This window comes from Hippocampus bargibanti, linkage group LG12 (genome assembly GCF_051943395.1).
Source record: "Hippocampus bargibanti isolate YZ-2025 linkage group LG12, ASM5194339v1, whole genome shotgun sequence".
Classification (NCBI taxonomy): domain Eukaryota; kingdom Metazoa; phylum Chordata; class Actinopteri; order Syngnathiformes; family Syngnathidae; genus Hippocampus; species Hippocampus bargibanti.
This window is the reverse complement of record NC_142745.1, coordinates 7,152,670-7,179,964: the sequence shown is the minus strand read 5'-3', so window position 1 is coordinate 7,179,964 and position 27,295 is coordinate 7,152,670. Positions and strand designations below refer to the sequence as shown.

Sequence of the window (27,295 nt, the reverse complement as noted above, 5' to 3'; positions counted from 1 at the left end):
TTAACTTGATTCCATTACTTATGAACAGAAGACAAAAACACAAATGCATGAGTTTTATGTATAGGATTTACAAGACTTATTTTCAAAACCATGCAATTCCATATCCTCCATCTGTATTAACGCAAGCACACTTAAACTATCAGATACACTTATGATTGATAAAGGGATGGAAAAAAAACATTGCTTCGTCATTCTTCGAAATCAAAATAGTAAATTGGTGCATTCAGTACATTAAAATACTTCTTGTCAACATGATCCATATGACTATTTACAAATGAATAAAATCTGAAAAACATTGAATAAGACACAATAATGGTAGTTTTAAAAGGGCTGTTTTAGCTACTACATAACGACAAAATCAAACAGTGATACACCACTAAAAACATATATTCGACAGTAAAACCAATCAACAATTAATTACATGGACAGTTAAAACTCACAAACAAGTTTACTTTTGATGTTTTATGACTGTCTTTCATAACCCAGGTTTGATGTTAGTCCCAATATTAACTTGTATATGATCAAAAAAAACAAATACTTTTGATAAATAAAACAGGGGAAATGGACCCGTTTGGCTGTATACCATGCTGAAAACTCCAAGCGGGCAGTCAAGTCTGATTTGGCTACAGTAGTTTTTATAAAATGAGTAGAATTAATTCCGCGTCATTTTCATTGGTTCGGTAAATGTCATTTTACACAGAATAGCCTTAAATTGCTGACCAAGTCAAACTTGCTATGTGCTAATCCCCAATGATCATCTCACAAAACTATTCTTTACTTACTCTGCATTTGACCTTTTTAGGAAATATCTTGCAGAGAATGGCCCTGACTCACTTACTACGTCAACGTTTTTGGAACAAACTACTGGAAAATAATGTGATGTTTGCTAATCCTCAATTAAGAGATTATTCCGATTTCAACCAGTATTGGAATTAAACATGCTAAAATGCAATTAAAATGCAAAAACATGAAATATTATTTCCCAGTGGAAAGACAAGACCTGAGAGAGGGGCAAACCACCATTAGCATTATTTACAGTTCACAAGACCTTGTTTCGGAAGTTGCCTGCTACAGTTTCACCGCAACACTGGACACTAATTAGGAGTGAAAAACATTCACAAAGAGTACCCAGACGTTGCAAATAACACTCAGCTGTATGTCTCCAATGCACTTCATGTTGCCGACATCAGAATTTATATGTGAGACTCAAGCGGGGTTATATGATAATTTTGGGGTCTATCAAGCACTCACATGATACAATTGAGTAATGGCATATAAAACAACCTAGGTAGCGCTGTGGCCACCCAAAAGCGGAGCAAGGATGCCGGTCATGTAGAATTAAAATAACTCGTACAAGCTATGAAAAACATGTGCCAGAAACCGCTTAAACCTAAAATATTCATATTTACATTTTTTATGTATGCATACAGTGAATATTTACACATATTTGTGTCTCGGTTTATCAAGATTTAAGGATTGTTACATTATTTTGGAGACCTTGGAGGAATGTTCTGTTCCTTGCCACTCCTCCTTATTCCATAATGAGGAGAAAAGGTTTTGCCTGGGTTTCCCCCTGTGTTTCTGGGATGCTCCCAAGTCTTGAACCCTGCGCCTCCGCTTCGGCCAGAGCGGTGAGAACCATAAAATGTGCGTGTGGCTTGCCGGGGAGGGCAGTTGTCTCCACGTTTGTCCGATTTGTTTGCAGCATCCCTGTTATTGACATGTGGATCCTCCCCTCTATTAACTTTGAGCTCTTGAAGAGGCTGGACGGCTGTCGAGACAGGGGGTGACAGAGAGGGTGTCTGTGCTGGTGGTCCATCTTTAGCCAGCCGCTGGCAGACCTCTGCATAGCTGAGCTTTTTTGGCTCCTGGTTAAAGTAAAAGAAAAAAAAAGAAATGGATACATGTCAAGGGGGAACATCTGAGACCTGAGTTACTTATATAGGGATGCATCTGGGAAATTAAAAAAAGGTGGCCGCCTTGTGGCTGAAAAGGGCGAAAATTGATGGGGCCTGATTTAACTAGATTGCATATACACAACTGATTGAAATAAACCAAAAAACATTCATTGAAGCATATTTGTAAATTGCCATTATTTGAGTAAAATCTGTTTTTCGAATTAATCAACATGTTTAATTCACTTCAAATTATTTATATATAAAATAATCAAACATTTTCAATTCTCTACTACACAATCAATCCTGTGCTATTATGACATTCAACGGTATTAGAGAAGACACAGAGAACGGACCTAGCATAATATTTCTTACTCGTGTCTACTGAAACACATTTCTTTGCTTTAAGAGATTTCCAATGTGCCTCAACAGCTCTGAAATCATTCTCATTTGCCACTAAATTCGAATCATTGACAGCAGTTTGCTACAACGAATTGTCATTACCCGCCGCAGACTTATTCAATTGTTCGCTGCCTGTTTTTAATGTCTTTTAGAATTGTATTCCCTTTCTCACGCTCCATATGCAGCCATCCGCCATGTTCGATGTCAATACTGCAATGCACCATGGGTAAATTAATATTCGATTAGCCCTTTCTGCAGTTTCCGGCGGATCACAGAACAGCCCGAAATATCCTCGACCGTGACTTTGGAACTGCAAGGTGATTGTGGCTCGATATCGATAAGGCAAGATGGCAGATGAAAAAAGTTAACACCTTTGAAGGAAAGCGAACAGCTTTCAATTGATGTTTGTTTAAATTTGTTTCGTTAGCTATTTTAACAGAAGTATGTCATATGTGGCACAGATCATGTAGCAAAATGCGCTAATCTTAATAAACATGCGGCGGGGCGAGCGCATTGGAGTTACAAAATTGTGCCAGTGGCTGTCAAAATCCCTGCTTATACAGTACTCAATATAATTCTGTGGGTGGGACAATTCGGTAGTCGCAAAACAGATTCTTCTTCTTTTCCTTTCGGCTTTTCCCTTCAAGGGGGTCGCCACAGCAAATCAGTGTCTTCCATCTTTAGAGGTTTGATCCGCGTTGTTTGTTTTGGCCAAGCTTTTACGTCGATGACATTCCTCACACAACCCTCTGTATTTATCCAGGCTTGGGACCGGCACAAAAGGTGAAAATAAATTCCCGTATCTGCATTTAAATTCCTGGATGCTGATTAACTCACTTAATGCCAGCCATTTTTGACCAACTGGATAGATTTTTGAAGGCCAAACCTAGGTCCGTAGCTATGTAAGCATGGAAGCTACCAAAATGTTTTAACAGCTTCTTTCATTTGTAATAATAACATTAAAAACAACACTTCTAACTGTAAACTGCTCATTTTCTTTAAAATACTCGTTTCCAAGCAAAAATCTGAAGAAAAAAAGATGTTTATGAAAGGACACATTCCAAGCACACCCTTCACTTTACCTGTTCTAAGGTGTCAAACGGGGGAGTTGGTAATTCAAGGACGGTGTGGCAACATGTGGAAGAAGCGTGTTCTGTTGGGCTAACAAGCTTGATGCAAGATGACACGTTTTCCATTCCAAGAGTAATGTTGGCCTCACCCACATCCTCGACTGGAGAAGAAATTCTAAAGTGCAAGGAATTACATTTAAGTACGTGATAATTAACTCATGTCGAACAATAAGTATCTGGTAAATTCTCACCTCGTAACAAGACGGGCTGGTTTCTCAGTCACCTCTGCAGGATGTGTCACATCTGGGGTAACAGTACTTGGAGCTGAAGGCTCTGAGATGTTTGAGGGTTTCATTTCATTTACCTTGTTGCATACAACCTGAGAAGAAGGTAAAAATACAGTGGAGATGAGTCTGCAGGTAAAAGTTGGTTATCACAGAGATCGTTAGTAATTACCTTGTTGGTCACTTTAAGACCACGAACGACATCAGACAGACGCATCTCTGGTGTCTTCTCTTCTGTGACACTAGCCACGCATCCTGGCAATGGAGGGAAATTGGACGCTGCCAGGTCAAACTTTGGTGGAGGCGGCACCTCGACTTCTGTCACCGGACTAGGCTTCTGTCAAAAGTAATTCCAATAAAAGATCACATTTTAGATGCATAAAAGCACTTCAAATGTAATCGTTATAAACTGTACACGGTGCTGACCATGGTATGTTCATCATCTCTTTTCCTCCTCATGCTCCTGTAGTTGTTACTTCTCCTGAAATAAAAGCACAATTGTCGATTGCTTTCCCCAGTTTGAGAGGCAGGGTTGTAAGGAAACAAACGGCTCATGATGCTGTTGTAAAATCTCAACATGAATTAAGAGGACTTTTACAAACCTAGTTCGTATATCCCCGCTCAGATCCCCACTGGACATTGTGTCCTTCGGGGAAGTGAATTTTGGGCTTAGGGAGGGCAGGCTGGCTGAAGCGCTAGGAATTAAGAGCCCTGGCGCCTGAAGGGGCTGTGAGGTCAAAGGTCTCAACAGACCATCCATCAGAGTTGGGGGAGCCATTGGAGTGGTTATGAGCGTGTCTCTGGGCCGATAGTGTTCCTTTAAATGATTCCTGAGGACACAGAAAGGGCCTTTTTCTGCACATACAAATGCTACACATTCATCCAGGATATAAATTAGACATTTAGGGGTTAAAAAGTAGGAGTTGAACCAGTCCGAAATTTAAAGCCCCGAGTCAGCCACCAATCAACTCGTTTATGATGTGCATTTTTGCAAAATGTCCAGACAACGAGGCAAAAAGTCTTCATGCATTGGCCAAATAATGTGCAAATAATAATAATGCTTTGTCTGGTTTGCTTTGGCTTTTCTGATCATCAGTAGTCTTAAAATACCAAAGGGTTCATGGAACTGGCAGCTGGGAATGAGAGCAGCAGCCCAAAGAGATGCTAAGATGGCACCGCGAGAGTGGCCGCCTTTCTTTCCTTTACTCTTCCTTTCATAACCTTGCTGCTATTAAATGTAAATGTCTCCACTGCCAGACGAATAAAGTTAAATCCAATCCATCTTCATTCATCTTCTTTTGGGGGGGGGGGGGGGGGGGTAGCTGCCCCATCTTAAAAGAACTCCATAATGCGTTTACATTGTTATTTTTTTATGTTTATTTGTTTGCTTGTTTTTACCATGGGAGTAGATTGAAACAAAACGCCACTCTTGAATAATTAACCTCAACTTTTTTGACATTCCTTGACCACAAATCTTTTAGCTGTTGAACCCCTGAAGCAGACCCATCTTAAAATGCAATACATAGATTCATATAGCGCTTTAACATAATCTGAAGCTGGAACTAGGTCCTTAACATGGAAAGATATTATACAGGAAATAAAGCAGTCACGAAGAAAGTAGAAAGTACCAGAGAGTGAAACCAAGATCAAGTCGGAGGCAAAATGATGAATGTTACGTACCGGTTCCTGCACAAAGGCGGATTAGATCTAGAATTTGCTTTATAGTTTCCCACATTGTTGTAAGGAGTCATGAATCCATTGTTAGGGAAAGGTGCCTGGATGTCACAGTGGTAGAAGTCAAAGTGAAGGAAAATTAAAATCAACAGTTGGAACTGTCAATACAGTACATGTTCATTTATTAGTTTAACAAAGAGTGAGTACTGGAGATGATTACAGAACCTGTTGGTTCACTCTGTGCTATGATGTAACTGCAATAGAGTACTTTCATTTGACATTTTCTTTAGTTTTGCTTTGATATTTTCTTTAATTTTGCTTCGTTTTGTTGTGTTCTCAGATGCCAGGTCAGCAATACAAATGACAGCATTGATATTATACCTCGCAAGGTGAATTTAAAAGCAAAACAATGTGCTGAATGCTCTTACCAGAGGAGTTTCAAAGTAAGGCATTGTAGCATTCCAGGACTGGGTAAGACCTGGATAAACTGGGTACTGCTGCTGAGTATTGTACACCTGCTGCATGTACAAAGGGGATCCATATGCAACATGGGGCGTGGCCTGCTGGTTGTACACACTGGGGTCCACGCTGCTGAAGCCCGGCTTACTAAAGAATGTGTTGATTGCCTTGATGCGGGCCTAGAAGGACAAAGCAGAAATGATGAGAGTAGAGTTTTAAATGTGTGAATCATCAGAAATTCATAACATTCTTAACGGTTGCCTTTGTCCCCTCAGATCTCATAATCTCACGGTCATTAGGCCAGAATACACTGTACCGACTGGAGGGAGCTGGGGGGGGGGGGGGGGTGAGTGAGTAGGGATAAAATGTATTATTATTATTATTATTATTATTATTTTTAATGGAAAAGATAAGAAGGCAAAGGTCGGTGAAGATGTGAGAGAAAAAAACAAGAGGAAAAAAACAGAAATACAGAAAAGCAATGCTCCACTCTCATCAGTGCCAGTGCATCTGGGTCCTTCCAAGCGCGATACTGATCATCACTGGGGGTTGGGGGAATTCTAGCGTTCAAAGTACCACTAAACTGTCAAAACACATTGCCAGAAGTGACATGGTCTATTTGCTAATCAAATCAACATTCAGCTTACCATTATTGGCTTGCCCTGAAATACTTTCACTTCCTCCCGTAGATATCTATAAGCCTGAAAACAGAAAAGATTCTTGCACTGAAAACAAATATTATCCCTACTCCACATATAAGCATTTCATTGTCATTTTTCATCAAGGGATTTTTTTAAATAAAATAATGTTGATCAAATAAAACCAAAAAAAAAGTTCATAAATAACAAAAGGAATTGCATACCTTGAGTGCATCCATATCTGACTGAAACGTTATGTACCAGTTGCTGTTGTGTGCAAATTCCGCACTTAACATTTTGGGGCACTGTTCACTTTTAAAAAGAGTCTCCACCTCCTGTAAAGGTTGCAAAACATGTTTTACAGTTGTACTTGTATTCTCAACAATGAGCAATTGCATTCAATAAACATTTTTTTCCACCGGAAACAAGTATTGACCTACGCAAGCAGGTAAAATGATGAAAATGATTCAATTACAAGTGTGGGAGCATGAAATGTTGATAATAAATGTACATTTATTTGCAACGGGGGATTCATCTTTACCTCTACCGGTGTCGTCTCTGGCACCTCTCGCAAAATGATAATGGAGCGACTGTGATTTGGACGAACTTTCTCTCCAGCTTCATCCACTTGAACAAATGGCAACTCTGTCGTTGAGACAATAATATGAAAAGAAAACTATGTCAAGCAATGGATCAACAATCAGGGACACGAGTTTCAGTTTATATTTGATGATTGAAAGTAAGAGTTGCCTTTAACTCATTCACTGTCAGACGACGTGCAAAAATGAGTCCACTACAGTGCCAGGGTTTTTGTCATCGTCACTCAAATTGCAGGACCCACAGACTATTGGGTTTTAGGACTACATAAACATTCAATGCAGCGTAAAAAAAAACCTTAGACTCTCTTCTTTCATCGAGTTACTTCCTTAATTATATGGGTCTGGAGTTATATGAGCTCGAAATGAGGGCGGCTGTCCAAAATACTATGCAATACATACATATTGGTTTATATAGCGCTTTAACAACAGCTGAAGTTGGTACAAATCGGCAACATTGAAAAAAATATGTATAATATTGAAAAAACTATACAATTCTAGCACTTTATCGGCTCCCCCGCAAGAGAAACCAAAACTCGAACTAATTTGAGAATGCGCTTGACGTCACATTGAGCGAATGAGTTAAACAACACCATGCTTTTGATCTAAAACGTGTACCTCTCAGCACATCCACAATGAGATCCATGTCATTCGTGAGGGCTTTGATGTCGTCCATGCAAGCGATGGCCCAGATCCGAACAAACTGCTCACTGTCCATCTCCGATATCAGGTATTGGTCAATGGATAAGTTCTCTCTGAAAAAAAGCAGATTTCTGAATAAGATCTGTAGACAATATGACGACAGGAATACATGAATATCCTGTTATACAGTCACACAACCCACCTTGAAAAGCAGAACTCCAGTTTTTTCTTTAAAGACTCCCTTAAACTCTCAGACATGGGTTGTTGTTTTGTGATCTCGACAGTTGACTCGCTTTGGGGGTTGAGGGCTAAATAGCCTGCATCAAATGGGTCATTATCATTCATACTGCCCTTTGTGGTCACACAGGCATCAGTGTTCTCAGGAAAGTCAGAGTCGCATCCTTTTCCCCCAAGAGAGAGAACATCAGGGTACTCTGAGATGGAAAGCAAAGGGAGATGACATTTCAACATTTTTACAAAAGCCAAATATACAATTTATTTTTGTGCAAATAACACCATAACACATCCATAGCGGGACTAAACTTGGGAGACTATTAAGACCAGACAACTCATACCATTAGTCATGTCAGTGTTGTGAGGATAGGTCTGTAGCCAAGAGGAATTATCTGTCCCCTCCGAGATGTCATTCTGGTGGGCAGGAATCTCCTGCCACACTTTGGCATTGGGGTTCAGAACAGTTTCCTTGGTGGTTACCTATTATTATCAAAAGAAAGGCAATTTGTGATGCATAAATGAAAACATAATGTGAAGACACATATTTTCCTGCAAATCAGAATCAGAATACAGAATCAGAATCAGAATACCTTTATTCGTCCCGCAATGGGGAAATTTGCAAATCAGAATGCAATAGTTCATAAATCAAAAGCAACTGCTCTAACCCTTATGATGTCAATTTACCAATAAATGATGTGTGTTTTAAGATGCCGGAACTTGCAAATATATGATCAACAAAAAGTATTGAGCTATCTCCAAAGACTTAGGCATCCCCATTTTCTACAGTGTAATGTGAAAATGAAGTTTGACAAACTTTAAACTGTCAATAAATCATGCATCAAGAGGATTTGGTAAAAATACTTAACTGCCTAATAATTCTGCACACAGTGTAATATAGATATTTATTAATATACAGTTCTAAATTTTGTGACAGAAACAGTAAATAAATACAAGCAAATTGCATATGATCTGCACCTTTTATTCAAAGTGCAAAAAAAATGTCCCTTTTCTGTTTTAAAAAGCAAGGGTCGAATTTTTCTATTTATAATATTTAAAAAATATTTGTAAAGATTCTTAAGAATTGCCTTTTGGATAAATTGTTAGTTGCACTCGTATCCTGAATATATGAATCACAAAACACGGAGTTGAGCACCTCCACATTTCATATTGACGTGATTCTACATACCAGTCAATCAGTTTTACATGCAACTCCGATCAGCCAAGTAACATCCACGTTCCCAGTTTGCCGTTTAACATAAGTTACACGACGACTGGTAACGCAAGGGAAATGGCTCATTAACCTGAGCTTCAATAATCCGGTTTTGTTCGCACACCGACTACGCACACACAAACCCGATCCTCATTGGTTTCCGCATGCCGGTTCAACCCGCCTATCAAACGCTCTATTCAACACGAAAGCCTTTAATCTAGCCAAACTTTACGACGGACGTGTGCATTCGTCACGCACACAACGCGTTTAGAGTTTTCCCATTTCGTATATTATCCTCGTCGACGTGATATCAAACTGCCGACCAGAAAGCCGCCACGGTGTGCTCAACCATTGGCTTGTTTAAAGCGCGGTAGAGCGCTGCTGTGGAGCTTGTCGAAACACATGGCGCTGAGGTTGAACTGACAAAAAAAGGTCACCGAACATTTTGTCTGGGGCGTTTCAATTAATCCCATGCGATCATGTCCGATAGCAAATACCTTCCACGTGCAGAAAACAAATAGTCACGGGTTAATTTATTTCCAGTGTCACATCGTAACCTTCAGATCTGCGATCTTTGAGCAATTAGCTCCATACCTAGCTTGAGTAACAGCTAACACGGCGAGTCACGTGTAGGCCTGTAACACGCTGATCATTACGCATCGATTCTAACTCGAAAATTAATAAAGAAAACACCAAGCCATTGGCATCGTAGCACCAAAATAAATTTGCTCATAAAATCAAGTCAGCCCATAAACGACAATTTGTTTCAAGACGAGGTTGTCGTTCACCAAGACAGGCGGGCCACACGGAGCCGCCGTGGCTAGCTAACTGTCTTATGTTTACTAGTTGACCGTGACTTGTTCACTTTTCAAAGGTTAAACATGGTGCGTCGCACGGTCCTGAAATTATTAACCGAAACATCAATCGTGCTTACAACGCCAATAGCACGAGAAGAACGTTGGTATAAAGCTACAAGAACCGCGGGGCAGTTTTGTGTGACGAATAAGGGCACCGCATTAAAAAGGAGGAACAGGTTGTTGCACGTTAGCAAGGGTCGAAGCTAGGCCAAAAAAAACTTACCATGTTTGGAGTGAATATTAAGACGACCTCCGATGCAGTTCGCGGTTGTACAACAATATCCAAGTGGTTTTAGACTTCAGAATGAGGCTCTTTAGACATCAACCACTCTCCACCAGAGTGCGGCTTTTTCCTCAACGACCGTCTCCCCGGTAACACGCCAATCCCAAACACGAGGACCACCGTCCACCCTGACTACGACTTTTAGGCACAAGGACAACTATCTCCAAAAAAATCAGAATTAAAAGGAAACTCCCATGTAACGACCTAATCCTCGTTTGGAACGAGTGGCTTCAAATGGTCGTGCAGCATGTGACAGCTATGTTGTCTGCCTATAACTCGCTACCTGCAGCTCAATGGGGGCAGCACTTCGTCTCCATAGCGACATCTATGGCCAAAATAAGAATATCCATAGAGTGAACTGTGAGTTGTTCCCCAACCTTTATTGAGCCAAGGCACGTCTTTTAAATAAAATAAAATAGCACGGTACGCCACAAAATAAAATTGGTACAACCACATCAATCTGGAAATGGTCAGAAATCCATTCCTAAAGCTTTTGGACTCCAGCGAACAATGGTGAGAGCATTTCACACTTTTTCAAAGCACTATATTATTTTGTAAGGCAATCGTGACATATGTCTATCAAGATATAAAGCCATTGTCGAAAGAAGTTTTTATTCATCCCGATGGGGTGATAAATACTTGTTCAGCAAGTATTACAATACACAACATTTTTTATGGTCAAGAAAACTTCCTTCCTTCCAACTATTCCCTGAAGGACCAATCCTCAGTGTTAAGTGGAGACGACACCAATCTGACTTGAAGTAAAAGGCAGAATAAAGCCTTAACTGGTCGAATATACAAAGGCTTTGATATAAATGATGTCATGGCATGAATTGATCCAAGGCAATGTTTTCATGTTATCGCACGGTCACTATGGTATTTCCTATCCTTGCTATGATATTCGCTATGCATGGCATTTTGGTCAGCACTAAATACACACATTGCTGAGACACACTCCCCTGACAGCCCATTTCTTTAGAGTTGCAAAGTGATTCTTGCTTCATTTCAGTATTTCAGATGATCAATTCATAATAAAGAGTTGCAAAGAGATGAGTGGGGCAGCAATGACAGGCATGTGGATTAACAGTGATTTCACATAACTGACCTGTATTGTCAATGTAATTCATATTGCAGTTAACACTGTAAATGTCCCAATTCAACCTTCTCTACTGATAGTTTTAGGTTAATTCTTTACATAAATTTTAAGATCATGGCCTGATCAATATTTGATTATATTTACTCGGTGCCATGACCTCACGTTGCTGAATTATTGAGTTGTTAAACTGCATTCCACAGATGGATGTGGTTGGAAAATGACAAAGTGTATGTATCTCATCTTAATCTTTGCCTGTAATGATTTTACAATAGGTTCACAGTTCTTTAACCTTAAGTCATAGGGAGAGTAGAGGTCGTTGGAGTTGCAGTTTGAATTAGTTGTGTTGGGAGTTGAGAGACAACACACGCAGGGCAACGGCCCACGAGGACCGAAGCTGGACATGCTTGTTTCAAACTGTCCCTGCGTGACCACATTTTCAACAAAACTCGCCTCATGCCACGGAAGTAACGTATTTTCCGGTGTATATGATGCACCCAAAAGCCTCCACTTTCTTCAAAATATGACCCTGCGTCTTATATGTCGGTGCGCCATATATGTGGATAATAATATATTTCATTTATAAGTGCCTTTCAAAACTCTCAAGGTCACTTTAAGTAACATTGAGCCACAACAGGTCTCGCAACTACTGTCAGCACCCACTGACTCCATTTCCCCCTGTAGTAGTGCGTAACCTCAGCCCCTACTAGAGCATTTTACAATATGCTGTGCCTTATATTTGGAAAACTTGCATATATTTATATATACATATTATATTTGGATTTTTTTTTTCATTCATTGAAGGTGCGCCTTACAGTCCAGTGCGCTTTATATATGGAAAACGTTTGAAAATACACCATTCATTGGGCCGTGTGCCTAATACTCCGGTGAGCCTTACACACCGGAAAATATGGTAAGTAAATTTGTTAGTCCCCAAAATTCCAGTACCTACATCAACTACGATACATTACTTTTTTTTTGCATCCTTTTGTGGTGTTCCGTGAGGATTTTATCATGTAAAATATGTGCCTTATCTCAATAAAAAAATTGCAAGCACAAGAAAGCATGTGGGCTGTTCTATAAATGTTATGCTGCCACCTCCTGAAACGTTCCAATAATAGAACCTTTCCCGTCAACACGTAATTTCAAATTAAGGGACAGCTGAAAAATATTGACCTTCGAAATATTCCTATACACTCAAAATTATACTTAACTTACTCTTGCGGCCTGAAATGGTGTTTTCTGCCAAAAGTTTATCTTTCCACGGAGAGAAAACTATCCGTTCGCCTTGAAGGGCAAACAATGTGTTCGCTTCTCAACTGTCTGTCAGTAATACTTTGGAAGCACCCCCACCAATCAAGTGAGACTTTGAGACGTGACGTCATCAATAACTGAGCCTCTCCGTTAAAATACGTCACGGCCGTTCAAAGGCCGCGCAGTCTATTATACTTTGCGCATTTACCTCCGCCAAGGTGACTGAGCGCGCGTCACTGTTTGTCAACAGGAATACGCAAAATGTACCATGAAGGGGGCGGGACATCCCAATGTAGAGGTGGTGCTCTCAAACTCGATTATTTACTTCAAATAATAATAAATTTCATGTATAAATACAAGTAGCACTTGTGTATAAGCAGCTGCTAAAAAGTCTAATTACAAAAGTGAAACAAAATGAATTCATATGATCAATAATGTAGATCGTTTCGATGGACTTGTGACAGGCATAGTCCTCGCACTGGCGAGAAAAAAAATCACTGGGCGTAATTTTGCAAGCTAGCTAAATGCTAACAGGATAACACGAGACAGGCTGAACTAACAACAGATTCGGTTGCGTTATGATTTTATTTCACGTCTGTTAGTAACATTGGACATTTCTCTTTACAAGGAGCAAAACAAATGAACCAAACATTTTTTTAAGATTAAATGTTTTTTATTCCTGAAATGTCTGCTGCCATTCGGCAGAAAACACACACACAGGGCATTCAACATGAATCTTTCTCATAGCTGACAACATTAAACAATTCTCTTGAATAAAGCCACGGATGGGAATATCCCATTTCTGCCTGATCTCAACCTGTTTGCTGTTTTTTTCTGTATTTCCCTCTTGAGAAAAAGGGAGTCGGCTCACTGTGACGTCACAATTCACTTGATTGACGGAACCGGTTCCTGGTGTGACAAATTTAGACAGGGGTAGACCGTCAAGGCCTGCAAAGCAGCCTTCTCTGCTGGCCTAAAATATCTTAATCAGAGACTTGTGGGACGTCTTCACAATCAGTTCTGCGGGCCCTACCGCATCAAATGCATCTATCAAACTGTTGCTTTAACCAATCAGATTTCGAGTTGGCAACTCAGAAAGGCGTTCCAACGCCTTCTTGCAGGTGTTGGTCAACGTCAGTTTTCCCAAACTATAATTGGCTAGTGACATGTCAATCATAGTTTGTGAACTATGATTGGCTAGTCACTAGCCCGATTGGCTAGTCACTAGCCCGATTGGCTAGTCACTAGCCCGATTGGCTAGTCACTAGCCCGATCGGCTAGTCACTAGCCCGATTGGCTAGTCACTAGCCCGATTGGCTAGTCACTAGCCCGATTGGCTAGTTAGCGGAGAGAGACTGAAAAAGAGGCAAGAACACAGCGTGCTCTGGCTGCACGCTCACGTTTAGTAGTTAAATACAGTAAAGTCTCGTTATATCGATATTCAAGGGAGTCCGAAAAAATATCGATATAACCGGGACTATCGATATATCCGACCCTGTTTGCATGTAATTTTCTCCGTGCGTGCATAGAAATAGTATCGATATAACCGGGACTATCGATATATCCGATATCGATATAACGAGACTTTACTGTAACACTAAAACGTGCTCCACATCATTTAATGTTCCAGAGACATACACCTAGAACAAGTCATGTCAAGGACAACGTTCGCCAGACACAAAATATGAAACCTGCTGTAAAGTACAAAAGGAAATATATTGCAGTCATCTTTTGCAAGATTTTTTACTTAACTCATTTCATTCCATATGTGGAATGGATTATATTAAAAATAATCCTCAATATGATAATAACAAAACAATCCAAGAAAACCACCAAATTCTTTCGCGTTGAAAAACATGCAGATTAGAAAGCCAATGCATCCAAGACACAGACAATGACAAGAGTCCTGGTGCTGAATACCACTCAAGGATCCAGAACTTCTAAGTGGGACGAGTGATTCTTTGCCTAGGTGACGAAAAAGAAAAGAGACAGTTCAGTAGCATGATTTAACAATCTCGACTAAACTGGAAACACCCAAACCTGCGTGTGACATTTAGCCCACAAATGCAATTGCGTACATCGTTATTATAACTACTCACAAAAAAGGTAGGGAGATTCAGCTTTTGGGTGAAATTTCAGGATGAACTAAAAACTGCACTGTAAACTCAATTACAGGTTGAAAAATTCAGTGGGAACTTTTGCTGGTCTGTTGTTCTTTGTTTGTCACTTACAGGACTACAGTAGTGGCGAGAAGACCATTTATTGTCAGATAATGCTTTTAACAGATGCTAAAAAGACAAGTACACGACGGTAGAGCCCTTTTCTGTCAAATACAGAAGGTATAATCAAGGGTTGCCCATTGCATCCATCATTAGCTAACGGTCAATCATGAAGGAAGGGGCATTAACTCAATGCCTGCCAGCCCTACTAGTTTGTTGCTTATTATATAATTTATTGTATATGGCAGTATTGTATATGTATATTGTAAATGGCAGTGAATTAGGTATTAAAAGAAACAAAAAAATACATTAAAAACATACTGTCGTTTATAATCCGTCGTGGAATTTGTGACATGACTGATAAAGAGGGGAGCCACAAAAACATTTCCCCAGCACATTTGAAAAAAACTTGTCACGTCAAAATCTTAGCTGGACTCGATACGAGCGTGAGCAACTGCGCCAAAAAAATCCTACCACTGTGTATTCAATTCGATTCGTGTGTATCTATACAATGATATTGAATCCAATCCGTAACAATTAGAAACGAAAGTATACTTGCTTGGTCTAATTGGCTTTTTAGTCCATCAAGTTAAAGAAGTGACAGGTCGGCGAGATTGATCGCCATTTTGGGAGTATGACGGTGTAACTGCTTCCGGTTGAAGGAATGGTGAAGGGTAGGTTTTTTTATGGCGCCCTCCAGAGGACGTTAGAGGGCATGCAGCTCATGTGTTGCACACTCGCGTCGAAATGAATGTTTGCAAACTTTTAGCAGACATTTTACTTTCACAGCGCATCATCCCTAAATGTTGTATCATCATCATCATCATCATCATCATCATCATCATCATCATCATCATCATCATCATCATCATCGTCGTCGTTATCATTGTCATCGTCTGTGATTCGTCGTTATCATCGTCATCGTCTGTGATTGAGCATTTTTTCATATCCATCTGAGGTTGCCTGCACGAGCATGTATGCTTAACGATTGTGAGGTATTTATTCTGTATTTTTTGTCTGTCTGTCCGTCCGTAAATCGTTTCGACTTAAAGTTAATACAAACACAGGGTCAGACAGCAAGTAGCTTTTTGGTCCCGTTGTCTTGGATGTCTGCATTCAATAAAAAAATATAGTATTTACAATTGTTTATTACTCTCTTTATTTTCATTTCATTAGAAGCCTTCTTTAAGCATCATCTTCTAAGTGCCACAGCCAACACATGAATCACGTGGAGTGCTGATTACAAGAATCACTAAATTCCAAAACTATTGGGCAACTTGGCCTCTCTTCTTGATGACATGCTCCATTTCAGCCATGTTGGAAGTGTCCAGGCGGGCATCATATTTGGCCAAGATTTTTAAGACAGGCCTCAGCCTCATCCACCATTGTTCTTTTGGAATTCGATGTCTGCAGAATAACCAAAGTGCCAAATGAATAATCACAAAAATACATTGCTGTAAATACTGGCAATAACACCTGGACAGCGTGGAACCACATGTACAGTAATTGCCAGTCACGCAAGGACATGCAGATACAACATAAATCATTTCACATATTGTAGTTCACCTTGTTTCCCCACACAAATGAAAATCCATGCACAATATTTTGACTGAAACAATAAACTGTCTCACTCAAAGTCGACTTGCTCTTTAAGGTCTGTCAAAGGCTGGAAAATCAAAGATCTCTTCTTCATGCCCAGCACACAAGCGGAATCATTAGAATTGGCGAAGATACGACCTGGAGATTTGAAGTTTAAAATACATATTAGCACAGGGATAACATCTCAAGCTCCAAAATCTTTCATTTTCTCTCAGTCCCCACCATGTCGATAGCATTCCTTCATTTTGTCCGTCAACCATAAGATAGCCTTTATCCCCATCTTGGTGGCAAAATTCCTATCAAAAGGACTGGGGGTTCCACCCTAAACAGAAAGTCTTGTTTTTGCTCTATTCATGGAATAGAAAGTGAATTCACATTGAACTCTTCTGAGGATGCCCTACCTGCTGCATATGTCCAAGGACATTCTTCCGACAGTCAAATATCCCCTTTCCTTCTTCAGAGTATACATTGAAGAGAACATCCGTAGTATAGTTTTCATTGCATTTCTCATTTCTGGGGGTGGGGGGAAAGACGCAATAAAACCCTTGAAAGTAAATTTGCTGGGATGTGATTCAAACCTCAGAACAAGTCCTCTCTTCACGGTTGTCTTCATCTTTTCCGTCAGATGCTCCACATTCATCTATAAAAGCATATTGAGAAAAAAAAGACTTGTAATTTACAAGACTCATTCAATAAGACCATTTTTTTGTTTTGGTCACAATGGCTTTATTTTGTTAGATTTTTATGAAATCCTGACCAAAATGTGTCAATATATGCAGATGAGTAAAGCAGATGAATAAAGGCATGGAACACGTGTCAAAGTGAAGGCCTCGGGGGCCAAATCCGGCCCTCGTGTCATTTTATGTGGCCTGCGGGAGCAAATCATGTGTGTCAACTATCATGATTCATGCTGAAATCTGGATTAAAATGTCAAATTGTCAATAAATAATGATGACATTTTGCACAGGCCCTCCGAGGAAAGCCGTATTGCTGAAGTGGCCCGTGACAAAAAATGAGTGTAGGATAGCAACATGAGCAAATTATTCCCTTTTTTTGTGATTACATTTTATAGATATAACAGTGCATGGCATGCTGCTATATACAGTATTACCTAGAGCAGGGGTCTCAAACTCAATTTACCCGGGAGCCGCTGGAGGCAGTCTGGGTGAGGCATCGTTTTTTCCACAAGAAAATCACAGATAAAACATTCCAAATTTCTCAAAATCCTTATTTTTAACGCACAAAAAATGAATTAAACGAATAAATAGAAAAATGAATAAAAAATAAATGAACCAGTAATAAATAAATAAAATAATTTAATGATCATAAGGCAGTTACAGACGACTGAAAAAAACCACAGGAAAACTAATTATTTTAATAAAATTTCAAATGTCTGTATTCACAGTTCTTTAACCTTTAACTTTCTTAACATAAAGAAAATATTGAACATTAACGGTCCTAAACATTGCTTATCTTGCCTACTTGTTCAGCTCCACATACAAGTTTCATTCATAGCAATCATGCGGGCCGCACTAATATTAATCTTTCACATCAAGGCGGGCCGCAAAATATTCTTTCGGGGGCCACATTTGGCCCGCGGGCCGCGAGTTTGAGACCCCTGACCTAGAGCTTAACAAATGGAAACATGGCACAATTCTTTCTAAACGAAGGTGTATTCTGTTTTTTTTTCAAGTGGGGGGGGGGGGGGGAGATTTATATATGACATGATACACACGCACACACACACACACACACGTGTGTGCATCTGTATAGTGCGCTCAGACCTTCAAGTCCTTAATGTTAAAAGGCTCCTCAAAGATGTAGGCATTATCAGCTCCTGACGCTAAGCCGGCCATAGTTGCCAGGTATCCACAGTATCCTCCCATCGTCTCAACAATGAACACTCTTCGCTTGGTACCGGCTGCAGATTGCTTAATCAAATCACATGACTAGAAGGAGAAATTAGACATGGTTTCATTTTTGCTCCAATTTAGAATTTTCCGTGGAAAGAAGTATACCGAAGTGATGGTGTTAAGAGCTGTATCCGAGCCGATACTGAAGGCAGAACCAGGAACATTGTTGGAGACGGTAGCAGGAATGATGACAAAAGGGATACAGAATTCTTCATAGTTCTGTCTGGCCTCCAACATCTCCAGACCGCCAACAAATGCCTATTTTGAGAGCAAAAAAGACAATATTACAATGAAATTTCTTCTTTTTTTTTTGGCACACACGTTTGTTCTAGCTTATGAGTCATTATATACAATGGTCCAGAGGTCAACATTAGTCAAATAACAATACTGCAGTACTACCCACCTCAAAGCCTCCAATGAGGATAATAGCATGAATGTTGAACTTTGTGATGTTCAGACTTATCTGCTCCAATAGTTTGCGCGGCAGAGTTCTTCATAAAAAGAAATAGGAAAGAATCACGGTTGGGCAATCAACACATCCCGTGTAAGTGCAGTTTTAGAAACATGACAATTGGTCTTTTTGTCTCACCTCTTGGTACCGAGGAGCGAGCCACCCTTTCCAATCCACCCAGCCACTCCAGTCCAGCCAATAGGCTCAATCTGTGAGCGGAAAGCACATTAGTTCAAATTCTCTCATAAAATATATACTCAGTGGCGAACCGTGGGTTTCATAGGTAGGCCTTCAGTAGTGCTATGTCTGAATCAATCCACAGACTGACAAAAATGTGGTTTGATTTACGACAAGCCCACTAGAGCACAGGTGTCAAAGTCAAGGCCCGCGGGCCAAATCTGGCCCGCCACATCATTTTTTTCGGCCCGCGAAAGCAAATCAAACTTGTTAAATTCCATGATGATTGCTAAAATCTGAGCCAAAATGTCATATTTTTTGGATGTCAACCACAATAAAAGTCATTATTCTTGACTTCAGATTTGAAAACCAGTTATTTATTAATTTGCTGTGTGCTCTATATGTAATATTTGAAGGGATTTAAACATTCTAATGGTTTCCCCAAATTCATAACGGCCCTCGAGAGGAAACCATAACTACAATGTGGCCCGCGGCAAAAAATGACTTTGACACCCCTGCACTAGAGGGTAACATTAGACAGGAGATAACTGTGCGACCTTTCTTAATGACACCCATTTTTTTCTTGAAAAGTCTGTCTTGAAAATGTCTTTAACAGTAAATCTGCAACCAAATCAACGTCTTCTCCTCCGTCAGCCATTGTGGGTTGACAAAACCAATATTATATCAACATAAACAATATATTTGCTTATGTAGATCGTTACCGATATAGTGTGCTAGCTCTGGCCAGTATGCTCTTGTCACTCGCAGCTTGTGATCAGAGCATTTTTTTCGCAAACTACGATTGGCTAATTTCTAGCCAGTCATACGTAGCCAATGTACGTATTCGTCAGACTCGAGGTGTCACATGAAATTACCTGTCCGTAGGCGAAACCTTCAAATCCATCGTGCACTGCCAGCATTTGGTGACCTTGGAGGAGCCCGGTTCTAACAACTGAACGGACTGCAGAGTTCATTCCAGCACATGGTGCTCCCACATTTAGTATCGCTATGTTGATATTGCTCTGGTTGGTGCAAATTCACAGAAACATTTGTCAGACACGCAGGATGAAGTTGGTCATGTAAAAATTGTGACACGCGTCTTGCCTTTGTATCTGGAGGATGAATGTGCGACAGCATTTTATAGGTGTTCCAGTTATTCTCGAAGCTCCTATTCTCAAACGGTTACACACACGTTTAGTCATGAATAACTGAATAAATGCACATTCAGTATTTTTTCATAAAAGCATTTCATAAAAGTATTTTTTCATAAAAGCGGATGACTGACGTTCCTCGAAGCTTCACTGCATCTTCAAACCTTTTTTCAGCCATTGCTTTGGTGACATCTTTTGTCTAAGAATGTGAGAATACATACTGATGTTATGCACCTATGGGTTTCATATTTATGCGAGACCGATGTTGCTTTTTTGTATAAAAGGTTTGTGTGCTGTGGGTGACGTACCAGTTGCACACACTCCATCAGAGGCAATCTGACGGCCATGTTTCCAGACAAGCTGACCACACTCGCAGGAGTTTCGGGTGTGGCCTCTAACAGTGCCATCACTGCCTGCATACCCATCCTGCTGGCCTGATTGATCACATAGCAGATTTAGAGTCCAACTAGCAATCATTTGTAAATCAAGTATTGTTTTGGAAATATTGTATTTTAGGTCATGGATAAATACCAGGATTCTGTCAAAGGCAGACGGCGTTCCGCCTCTCTGTACATGTCCCAAGACGGTGGTACGGGTGTCGAAGCCAAGCCTTTTTGACACCAACTGAAAAGAAATGTTTTTGATTCATAAGCAGTTATATCTTTCAACTTTGTTTTTAAATATCTGGTAAATTAAATGATATTACTGACCTGCTTGATATAATCACAGCTGATGGGTTGGCCACTAAGGTCTATTGCTCCTTCTGCGACAATTATAATATGCAAACGGTTGCCAAGATGTCTTTGCTAAGAGGAACAGAAAATAATAGACTTCATAAGCAATATTTTTTATGAATTGGTCATTTATGCAGGGCTAAATCCAATTTACCTGAGTCAGTCGTCTGCACAGATGCTCTTCCCAGTCCTGTTCTGGGGGCATTTCTGGAATGAACACCCAGTCAGCAGCACATGCCAGAGCGGTCACCAAAGCCAAGTATCTGTGTGTCAAACATCAAGAGGTTGGGTCTTGTTTATAAAAACACAAAGACGGCCATTCAAAAATAGATTAGACGTCCAGTATAATAATTTGGATTTTGTTTTTATACAGTAGTCAGCTAAACATCATGACCACATCCGTTCATATTATAGAGGCTTAACTCACCCACAATGCCTGCCCATCACCTCCAGAATAAACGTCCTTTGGTGACTGCATAAGAACACAATTACCATAAAAATCTCTCGTCATGCCACATGTCATATATGGAATGTCAGAAATATTCCAGGATCATTGTGACCCAATTACAAACTCCAAGTTTTCCCCTCTGAAACAATATACCTGAAGTACAACACATCCCCCAACTTTCTCTGTCATAACTTAATGCACTCCTGGAAGGATTCATCAAAGCATTGCAGATGTTGTCCACTGCTTTAAAACATGAACATTCTGTTTTGAAAGAGGAAAAAAAATCACACAGAGGCAATTCGGGTGAGTAGGGAGGTTGCCCTAGCACTGCAATGTTGTTCTTGGCCAGGAACTGTCAGATGCTCAATGCATTGTTGAGAGGCATGTTGCCATGGTCGAGCAGCAACAAGTTGCCACAACTGTTTCTTCACACATTGAACAAAGAACCGCACTGGATATTTTTGGTTCATATGGTGGATTGTTTGGGGCACAATGAAGGGAAAAACATTAAGTTTGGAATTTCTGTTGTAAGAAATCGGGAAAGGAAATGTGGTATGGCATATTTATGGATGTATTTGTCTACCTCTGTGCTGTGGTGGCAATGGCATCCACTATCTCCATGATGCGATGCAGGGCAGAGTCTGTGCCTATGGTCATGTCCGTGCCGCAGAAGTCATTGTCAATGGAGCCCACCATGCCAACAATGTTCAGGTGGGAAGATTCCTTTGCTTCATTTGTTGTGATCTTACCTGAGCACAAGTTAAAGTGATTGTCGTTTCAGATATTTTCAATCGCCAGTACACATACATTTTTGAGCATATCTCTTTGAAGTAATTATCCCTCACCGGCTTTGATTAAATCTGCCAAAAGCCCACTCCACTCAGTTCTGAACTGGTTGGCACCTGTGAGACTGCCATCACCTCCAATGACACACAGGTTGGTGATGCCCAACTTGACCAGGTTATAGGCCGCCTTGGTGCGACCCTCCCTGGTGCGAAAGTCCTGACACCGGGCACTCCCAATCACAGTTCCCCCCTGAGAAATGTGTAAATGTGGTTTACAACAGGATCAAGGAAGTGCAGAGGCAGAAGGGGTCATTCGAAAGTCCACAACTGACTCCGGCTGTTTAATGAACCCTGGCATTTAAATGTCCACCTCACTGGCATACAGAATTACATTGCCGAGGCCAAAGCTTTGCTAGAATTACTTATCAGGAGGTTAGAGTGTGACCTGAAGGTCTTGGGTTAAAAATAGTGGTTAGCTTAGTTTTATATTTGAAGTCCCGGTAAAGTGAGAATAAAACCACTGAGAAGAGTGTTAAGAAGCCAGATAAATTTGAATGAATAACATCTTAAGAGACTTTTACTCAGCTTTTAGGCGCTGAAAACACACGGCTGTACTTTCAAATAAATGTATTCCTTTGACCAGTATGTTCCTAAATGGTTATACGTGTGGTTGTCTACTAAACAGTCATTTTAACATTCCCTGAAGTCTCAGTAGTATGTGGACCCATACACTGATAGACACCAACCAAAACTGTAACATCATACAGTCTTAACGTCAGTCTGCTCCAAAGCTAGCCAGCTAGCTAGCTTGCGGACTAGCAAATATAAAAAACAGTTAACCTTTCCTGAAATGTCTATTGTGTGGACGTAAGAGCGGTCCGTGAAATGAGGCAGTGGTAAATTGAACAGTGTCAAGTGCTGATCCACCAATCCATATGAGCAGAAAAGGTTGGGGCCTTGTATGCTATACTTCGTGGGGTAGGGCTGACTCATGCCAGAAGTCCAAGCACATTCTTGGGTTTGTTTTTAGCCTTGTCTCTCCCCCAAAAAATATGGAAAACTGAAATGATGAAAAATAAATGCTATAGAGCATTCTGAAAATTCATTGTTAAATTGTTCTGTGTCTGGTCATATTTTCAGCACGTATCCTCCAACACGTTTAATGTACGTATTTAGAAACAAACCAATAAAATCACTTCACAGGGTCTTGAAATTTGCCTTTTTGTTTCCTTCTCACCAGCTGCAACATCATGGACACACTTTCCCACGTAGCGGGGCGGATGTTGTCTCCCCCATCTACCAGGCCCTGATAGCCCTGTCAATACACAGATAGGAAAAATATAGCACTTTGTCACCTTTGACTTGCTGGGGTTTAAGGGTGCCATTCTTGGTAAAATATCCTTGCTAGTCAACACCAAGCCATTGCCTTCATTTTTACGAATAGAGCACTTCTAGTGTCCAACGCACTTGCCAAAGTGAAGTTGTCTTTACTCTTTTGGTCACCGTCTCATTTTATTTACATAAATGTTAGCAATATTCAAAAACATACAACAACACGAGTACAATTTACCTCATGGACAAAAAAGACTTTGGCTCCTGTGTATATTCCCATTCGAACTGTGGCCCTCACAGCTGCATTCATGCCTAGACGACAGTGTGCAGTCATGTTACAATGCAATACAATACAATACAATACAACACAACACCATACCATACCATACCATACCATACCATACCATACCATACCATACAATACAATACAATACAATACTTAACATGGCCAACTATCATTTACGGGAAATAAAGCAGCCACAAAGATAGTAGAAAGCACCAAGGAGTGAAACCAAGATCACGCCGGAATCATGCTGAGTCGAATGCCAGAGTACAAGTGAGGTAAGAAGGAGTGAGGCCATTTAAAGATTTGAAGACAAATAATAAGATCTTGAAAATAACTCTAAAATGTATAGGGAGCCAGTGATGGGATACCAGAGTAGGAGTTATATGCTCCCTCTTATGAATACCAGTCAAGAGCAGAGCAGCAGCATTTTGGACCAGCTGATGACGATTCATGGAGGACTGGCTGACACCAAAGTAAAGCGTATTACACTAACACAAGCCGAGATGTGACAAAGGCATGAATTACTGCTTCAAGGTGCCGATGAGTAAGGACATTATTTTAACCAGTTGCCTAAGATGAAAGAAGCTGGATTCTAAAAAAAAACTTTCAGGAAAATAAGCATGTCATTTTGTACACAAAATGTACATGGACAGGCAAAATTATCTGACACATTTTAGGTTAAATAAAATAAAGTTTTAAAGTTAAGAAATAAAAAGTGTTTTTAAAAAGTACACATACAGTATTACATTTTTCTTTGTTTCTTTATAATGCCAGTGTTTTTCGTTTCGTTTTCAGTTGCTGCCTTGACTGGTTAGCATTACGCCTTCATTGTGGAAACGCTTATCGAAACAAACAAATCATTAAAAGTTACACAATGAGTGTTCCGTTTTTCCTTCAATCTTGCTCGACATAAAAGATACAAACACAATATTGTTATATATTACCAACTACTGCACCCGCATTGAAATGAAGATTAACCACCTCATACCGCAAGAACGCCGCTTCATTTTTAAAACATAATGAAACAGAATAAAATGACGAGAGCAAAGGCTATTGCTGCACCCTCATTATTCAGGACACACTTAAAGGGCAAGGTGCTGATACGCTGACGTTGCCAAGGTTATCTTGTCTTACGTTACAAGCAAGAGCAGAGAAGACTGGCATTGCTCATTAGTTTACTTCACAGATTTAATAACACGTGGCAGAGAGCTCATGATTCTATAATTAGCGAGGAAAATAGATCCTGTGTCACAGGGAGATGAGCAAAAGAAGTTCTGCAGATGAACAATTCACCGACAAATCAACATCACAATGTAAAATTCTAATTGTAATTCTACCCTAATAAAATATTTTAAATCAAAATTGCAAAATTGAGAGGAAAAAAAGTGATTTAATAAATTTTTAAAACTTTGTTCATCCCTATCCGCAGACAGATAGAAGATATTTTAGGGGATGATAATTGAATCACTGCAGAGATTTCCAATTGAGAATGTCTTGTAAGAATTCATTGAGGCTGGAAAAATCGTGTGGGGGACATTGCAGCATTGTAGACTGCAGCTAGAAGAAGGTCAGAGGTGAAATCCAGTGAAATGTCAGTAGAAAATAGGCCTCACTTTCTGAAATAGACAATTATTCCAAATAGTTCCGATGTCTTGCTAAAACAAACAAACAAAAAAAAAAACAAGATAAATTTCCATGGACAGTATATCATTTGTTTAAATTATTTCATGCAGATTCCGTTCAGATAGTATGTTTAAAACACATTCAAAATGTAAATATCTGCCTGTATGTTGACACCTTGAGAGTTTTGAAAGGTGCTTTAAAATGAAATGTATTATTATTACCATTGTCATTATCATTATTATTATTATTATTATTTGACAATTTATCCAAAAAGCTGTACTTTCGTCGGAACCTCTGACTTCACACACACATACACACACACACACACACACACACACACACACACACACACACACACACACACACACACACACACACACACACACACACACACACACACACGCACACACACACACACACACACACACCTCGAAAACTCAGTACTTACCCTGGGCATCACCGCCCGAGGTCAAAACCGCAATGGCCCGACCCTTCCCCATCTTAGTAGGGTCAACCGAAACAGTTTCTGCCATTGTCCAGGCCGAGAAAGATAGTCCTTCACAGTGAAAATCCCTGCAGCCCTTCTGCGCAAGGAACTTCTCACACTGACCTCAGATAGGGACAGCATTTGCGAATGTTGTGCAACTTGACATATGGTGTGTCAGACATAATTGCCAACGCATTTTGAAACACACATTTCAAGCCCGTCATTCCGGACATGTGTATTTTTACAACGGCGAATCCGAGGGGATACCCGAGGGTTATTTTTGTATTCACATATACAGTATCAACTACAGGAGTTATTTTGAACAGTTCATCGTCAAATCTCATGAGTCCACAGTGTGTCGCAAATGGTGACACACATTGATCGATAAAGTTGGCTTGAACTTGAAATACCTCAATTTCATTGTGCACAAGTGAAACAGAAAAATGTTCAATATTTCACTTAATTTATGAAGTTAATCAATTTTTGCCAACTGGACAAAAGCATTTTGTGTTTTCTACTTATTGATATCTGAGTTGCATGGTGTGGCAAAGTGAATTTAAAAAAAATGGTAGTTTGTAGTGTTTTTATATAAGCATTTTATGTATTCCTGTTCTTATAAATGTATCAATCATTTAAAATAATTTTCACTAAAAACAATTAATGACTGCTGTATTTATAGCATGGTTTACATGTCCCATGATAAGAAGTAATAATTGAACATAAAACATTACATTGAAAATAATGTTGACAGGTGAATTAATCCTCATATTATGTTAAGGGGTCAATTTGACCCGTTTCCATTTTTGTGTTGACTAAAGCACTGGATATCCTTTTCTTTTCCTTTCTTTAAAACAGTTTGAAAATATCCCAATGGGATAGAAAATATGTTGTCTCTCTTTTCAAGTGTGTTTGTGTAACATCTCGGAAACAGTTGTTGCTGTCACCTATTATTTCACTGTTTTATGTGGATTTTTTACATACAGGTAAAAATGACCCACAACATAATCAAAGTGATTTTTTTCAACATGATATGAGGGTTAAATAACAAATTGATGCCCCCAAAATGTCTAAAAATATATTTATATTCTTTGAAATTCCCAAAAGAAAGCAGGGGAGGATATATTTTTACCTATCCGCATTCTAAACAGTGTAATCATAAAAACATGACTACAAAAAAAAACTACATACATTTTGGCCACTTGGGTGCAGCAAAAACAACACGTGTGCTCGCGAATTGGAGACGTCTCCAGTTTAAATCTTCTGCTTATTAGATGCTGTATTAAACATTTACAAGTAATTACTTTTTCCTTCTGAGATTGATTGATGATTGATTGCTTTTGCAGCCTTTTTATGCGAAACAGATTGCAGTGATAGAAAACAAGGAAGGTAGTCAACAGTGGGATCGAGTAACAAAACCACCTAAATCAGGGCTGTCATACTCATTAAGGAGGGACGTCTTCCCTGGAGGGCCGTAATGACAGTGAAACTACAAAAATATT

At 39.8% G+C, this 27,295-nt stretch overlaps 2 protein-coding genes across 5 annotated transcripts; both read right to left on the bottom strand.

The window, feature by feature from the left end:
• Nucleotides 1–48: 48 nt before the first annotated feature.
• On the bottom strand, nucleotides 49–12,655 carry larp4ab (La ribonucleoprotein 4Ab). 4 transcript variants are annotated; one of them, XM_089009964.1, is made up of 15 exons: nucleotides 12,556–12,655; nucleotides 8,236–8,374; nucleotides 7,863–8,094; nucleotides 7,637–7,773; nucleotides 6,964–7,067; nucleotides 6,647–6,757; nucleotides 6,432–6,485; nucleotides 5,754–5,963; nucleotides 5,332–5,426; nucleotides 4,254–4,481; nucleotides 4,078–4,132; nucleotides 3,824–3,988; nucleotides 3,619–3,746; nucleotides 3,380–3,542; nucleotides 49–1,868 (listed from the first exon to the last, which is right to left on the bottom strand). In XM_089009964.1, exons 2-15 carry the CDS (start codon nucleotides 8,243–8,245, stop codon nucleotides 1,485–1,487), a joined length of 2,076 nt encoding a protein of 691 aa, XP_088866090.1. In that variant the 5' UTR covers nucleotides 8,246–8,374; nucleotides 12,556–12,655; the 3' UTR covers nucleotides 49–1,484. The 4 variants fall into 4 exon arrangements, with proteins under 4 accessions (XP_088866090.1, XP_088866089.1, XP_088866088.1 ...); XM_089009963.1 differs by lacking the exon at nucleotides 12,556–12,655 and adding an exon at nucleotides 10,185–10,544 and having other exon boundaries at nucleotides 3,824–3,985; XM_089009962.1 differs by lacking the exon at nucleotides 12,556–12,655 and adding an exon at nucleotides 10,185–10,543.
• Nucleotides 12,656–15,899: 3,244 nt separating this feature from the next.
• pfkmb (phosphofructokinase, muscle b) lies at nucleotides 15,900–25,942 on the bottom strand. The gene is made up of 22 exons (XM_089010054.1): nucleotides 25,758–25,942; nucleotides 23,639–23,712; nucleotides 23,306–23,383; nucleotides 22,129–22,318; nucleotides 21,867–22,032; nucleotides 21,263–21,307; nucleotides 20,990–21,098; nucleotides 20,812–20,907; nucleotides 20,633–20,725; nucleotides 20,410–20,535; nucleotides 20,236–20,300; nucleotides 20,055–20,118; nucleotides 19,826–19,972; nucleotides 18,912–18,982; nucleotides 18,726–18,813; nucleotides 18,428–18,580; nucleotides 18,194–18,358; nucleotides 16,988–17,049; nucleotides 16,811–16,922; nucleotides 16,632–16,731; nucleotides 16,442–16,547; nucleotides 15,900–16,217 (listed from the first exon to the last, which is right to left on the bottom strand). The coding sequence occupies exons 1-22, from the start codon at nucleotides 25,840–25,842 to the stop codon at nucleotides 16,076–16,078; spliced, it is 2,337 nt and encodes a 778-aa protein (XP_088866180.1). The 5' UTR covers nucleotides 25,843–25,942; the 3' UTR covers nucleotides 15,900–16,075.
• Between the last annotated feature and the right edge of the window lie 1,353 nt (nucleotides 25,943–27,295).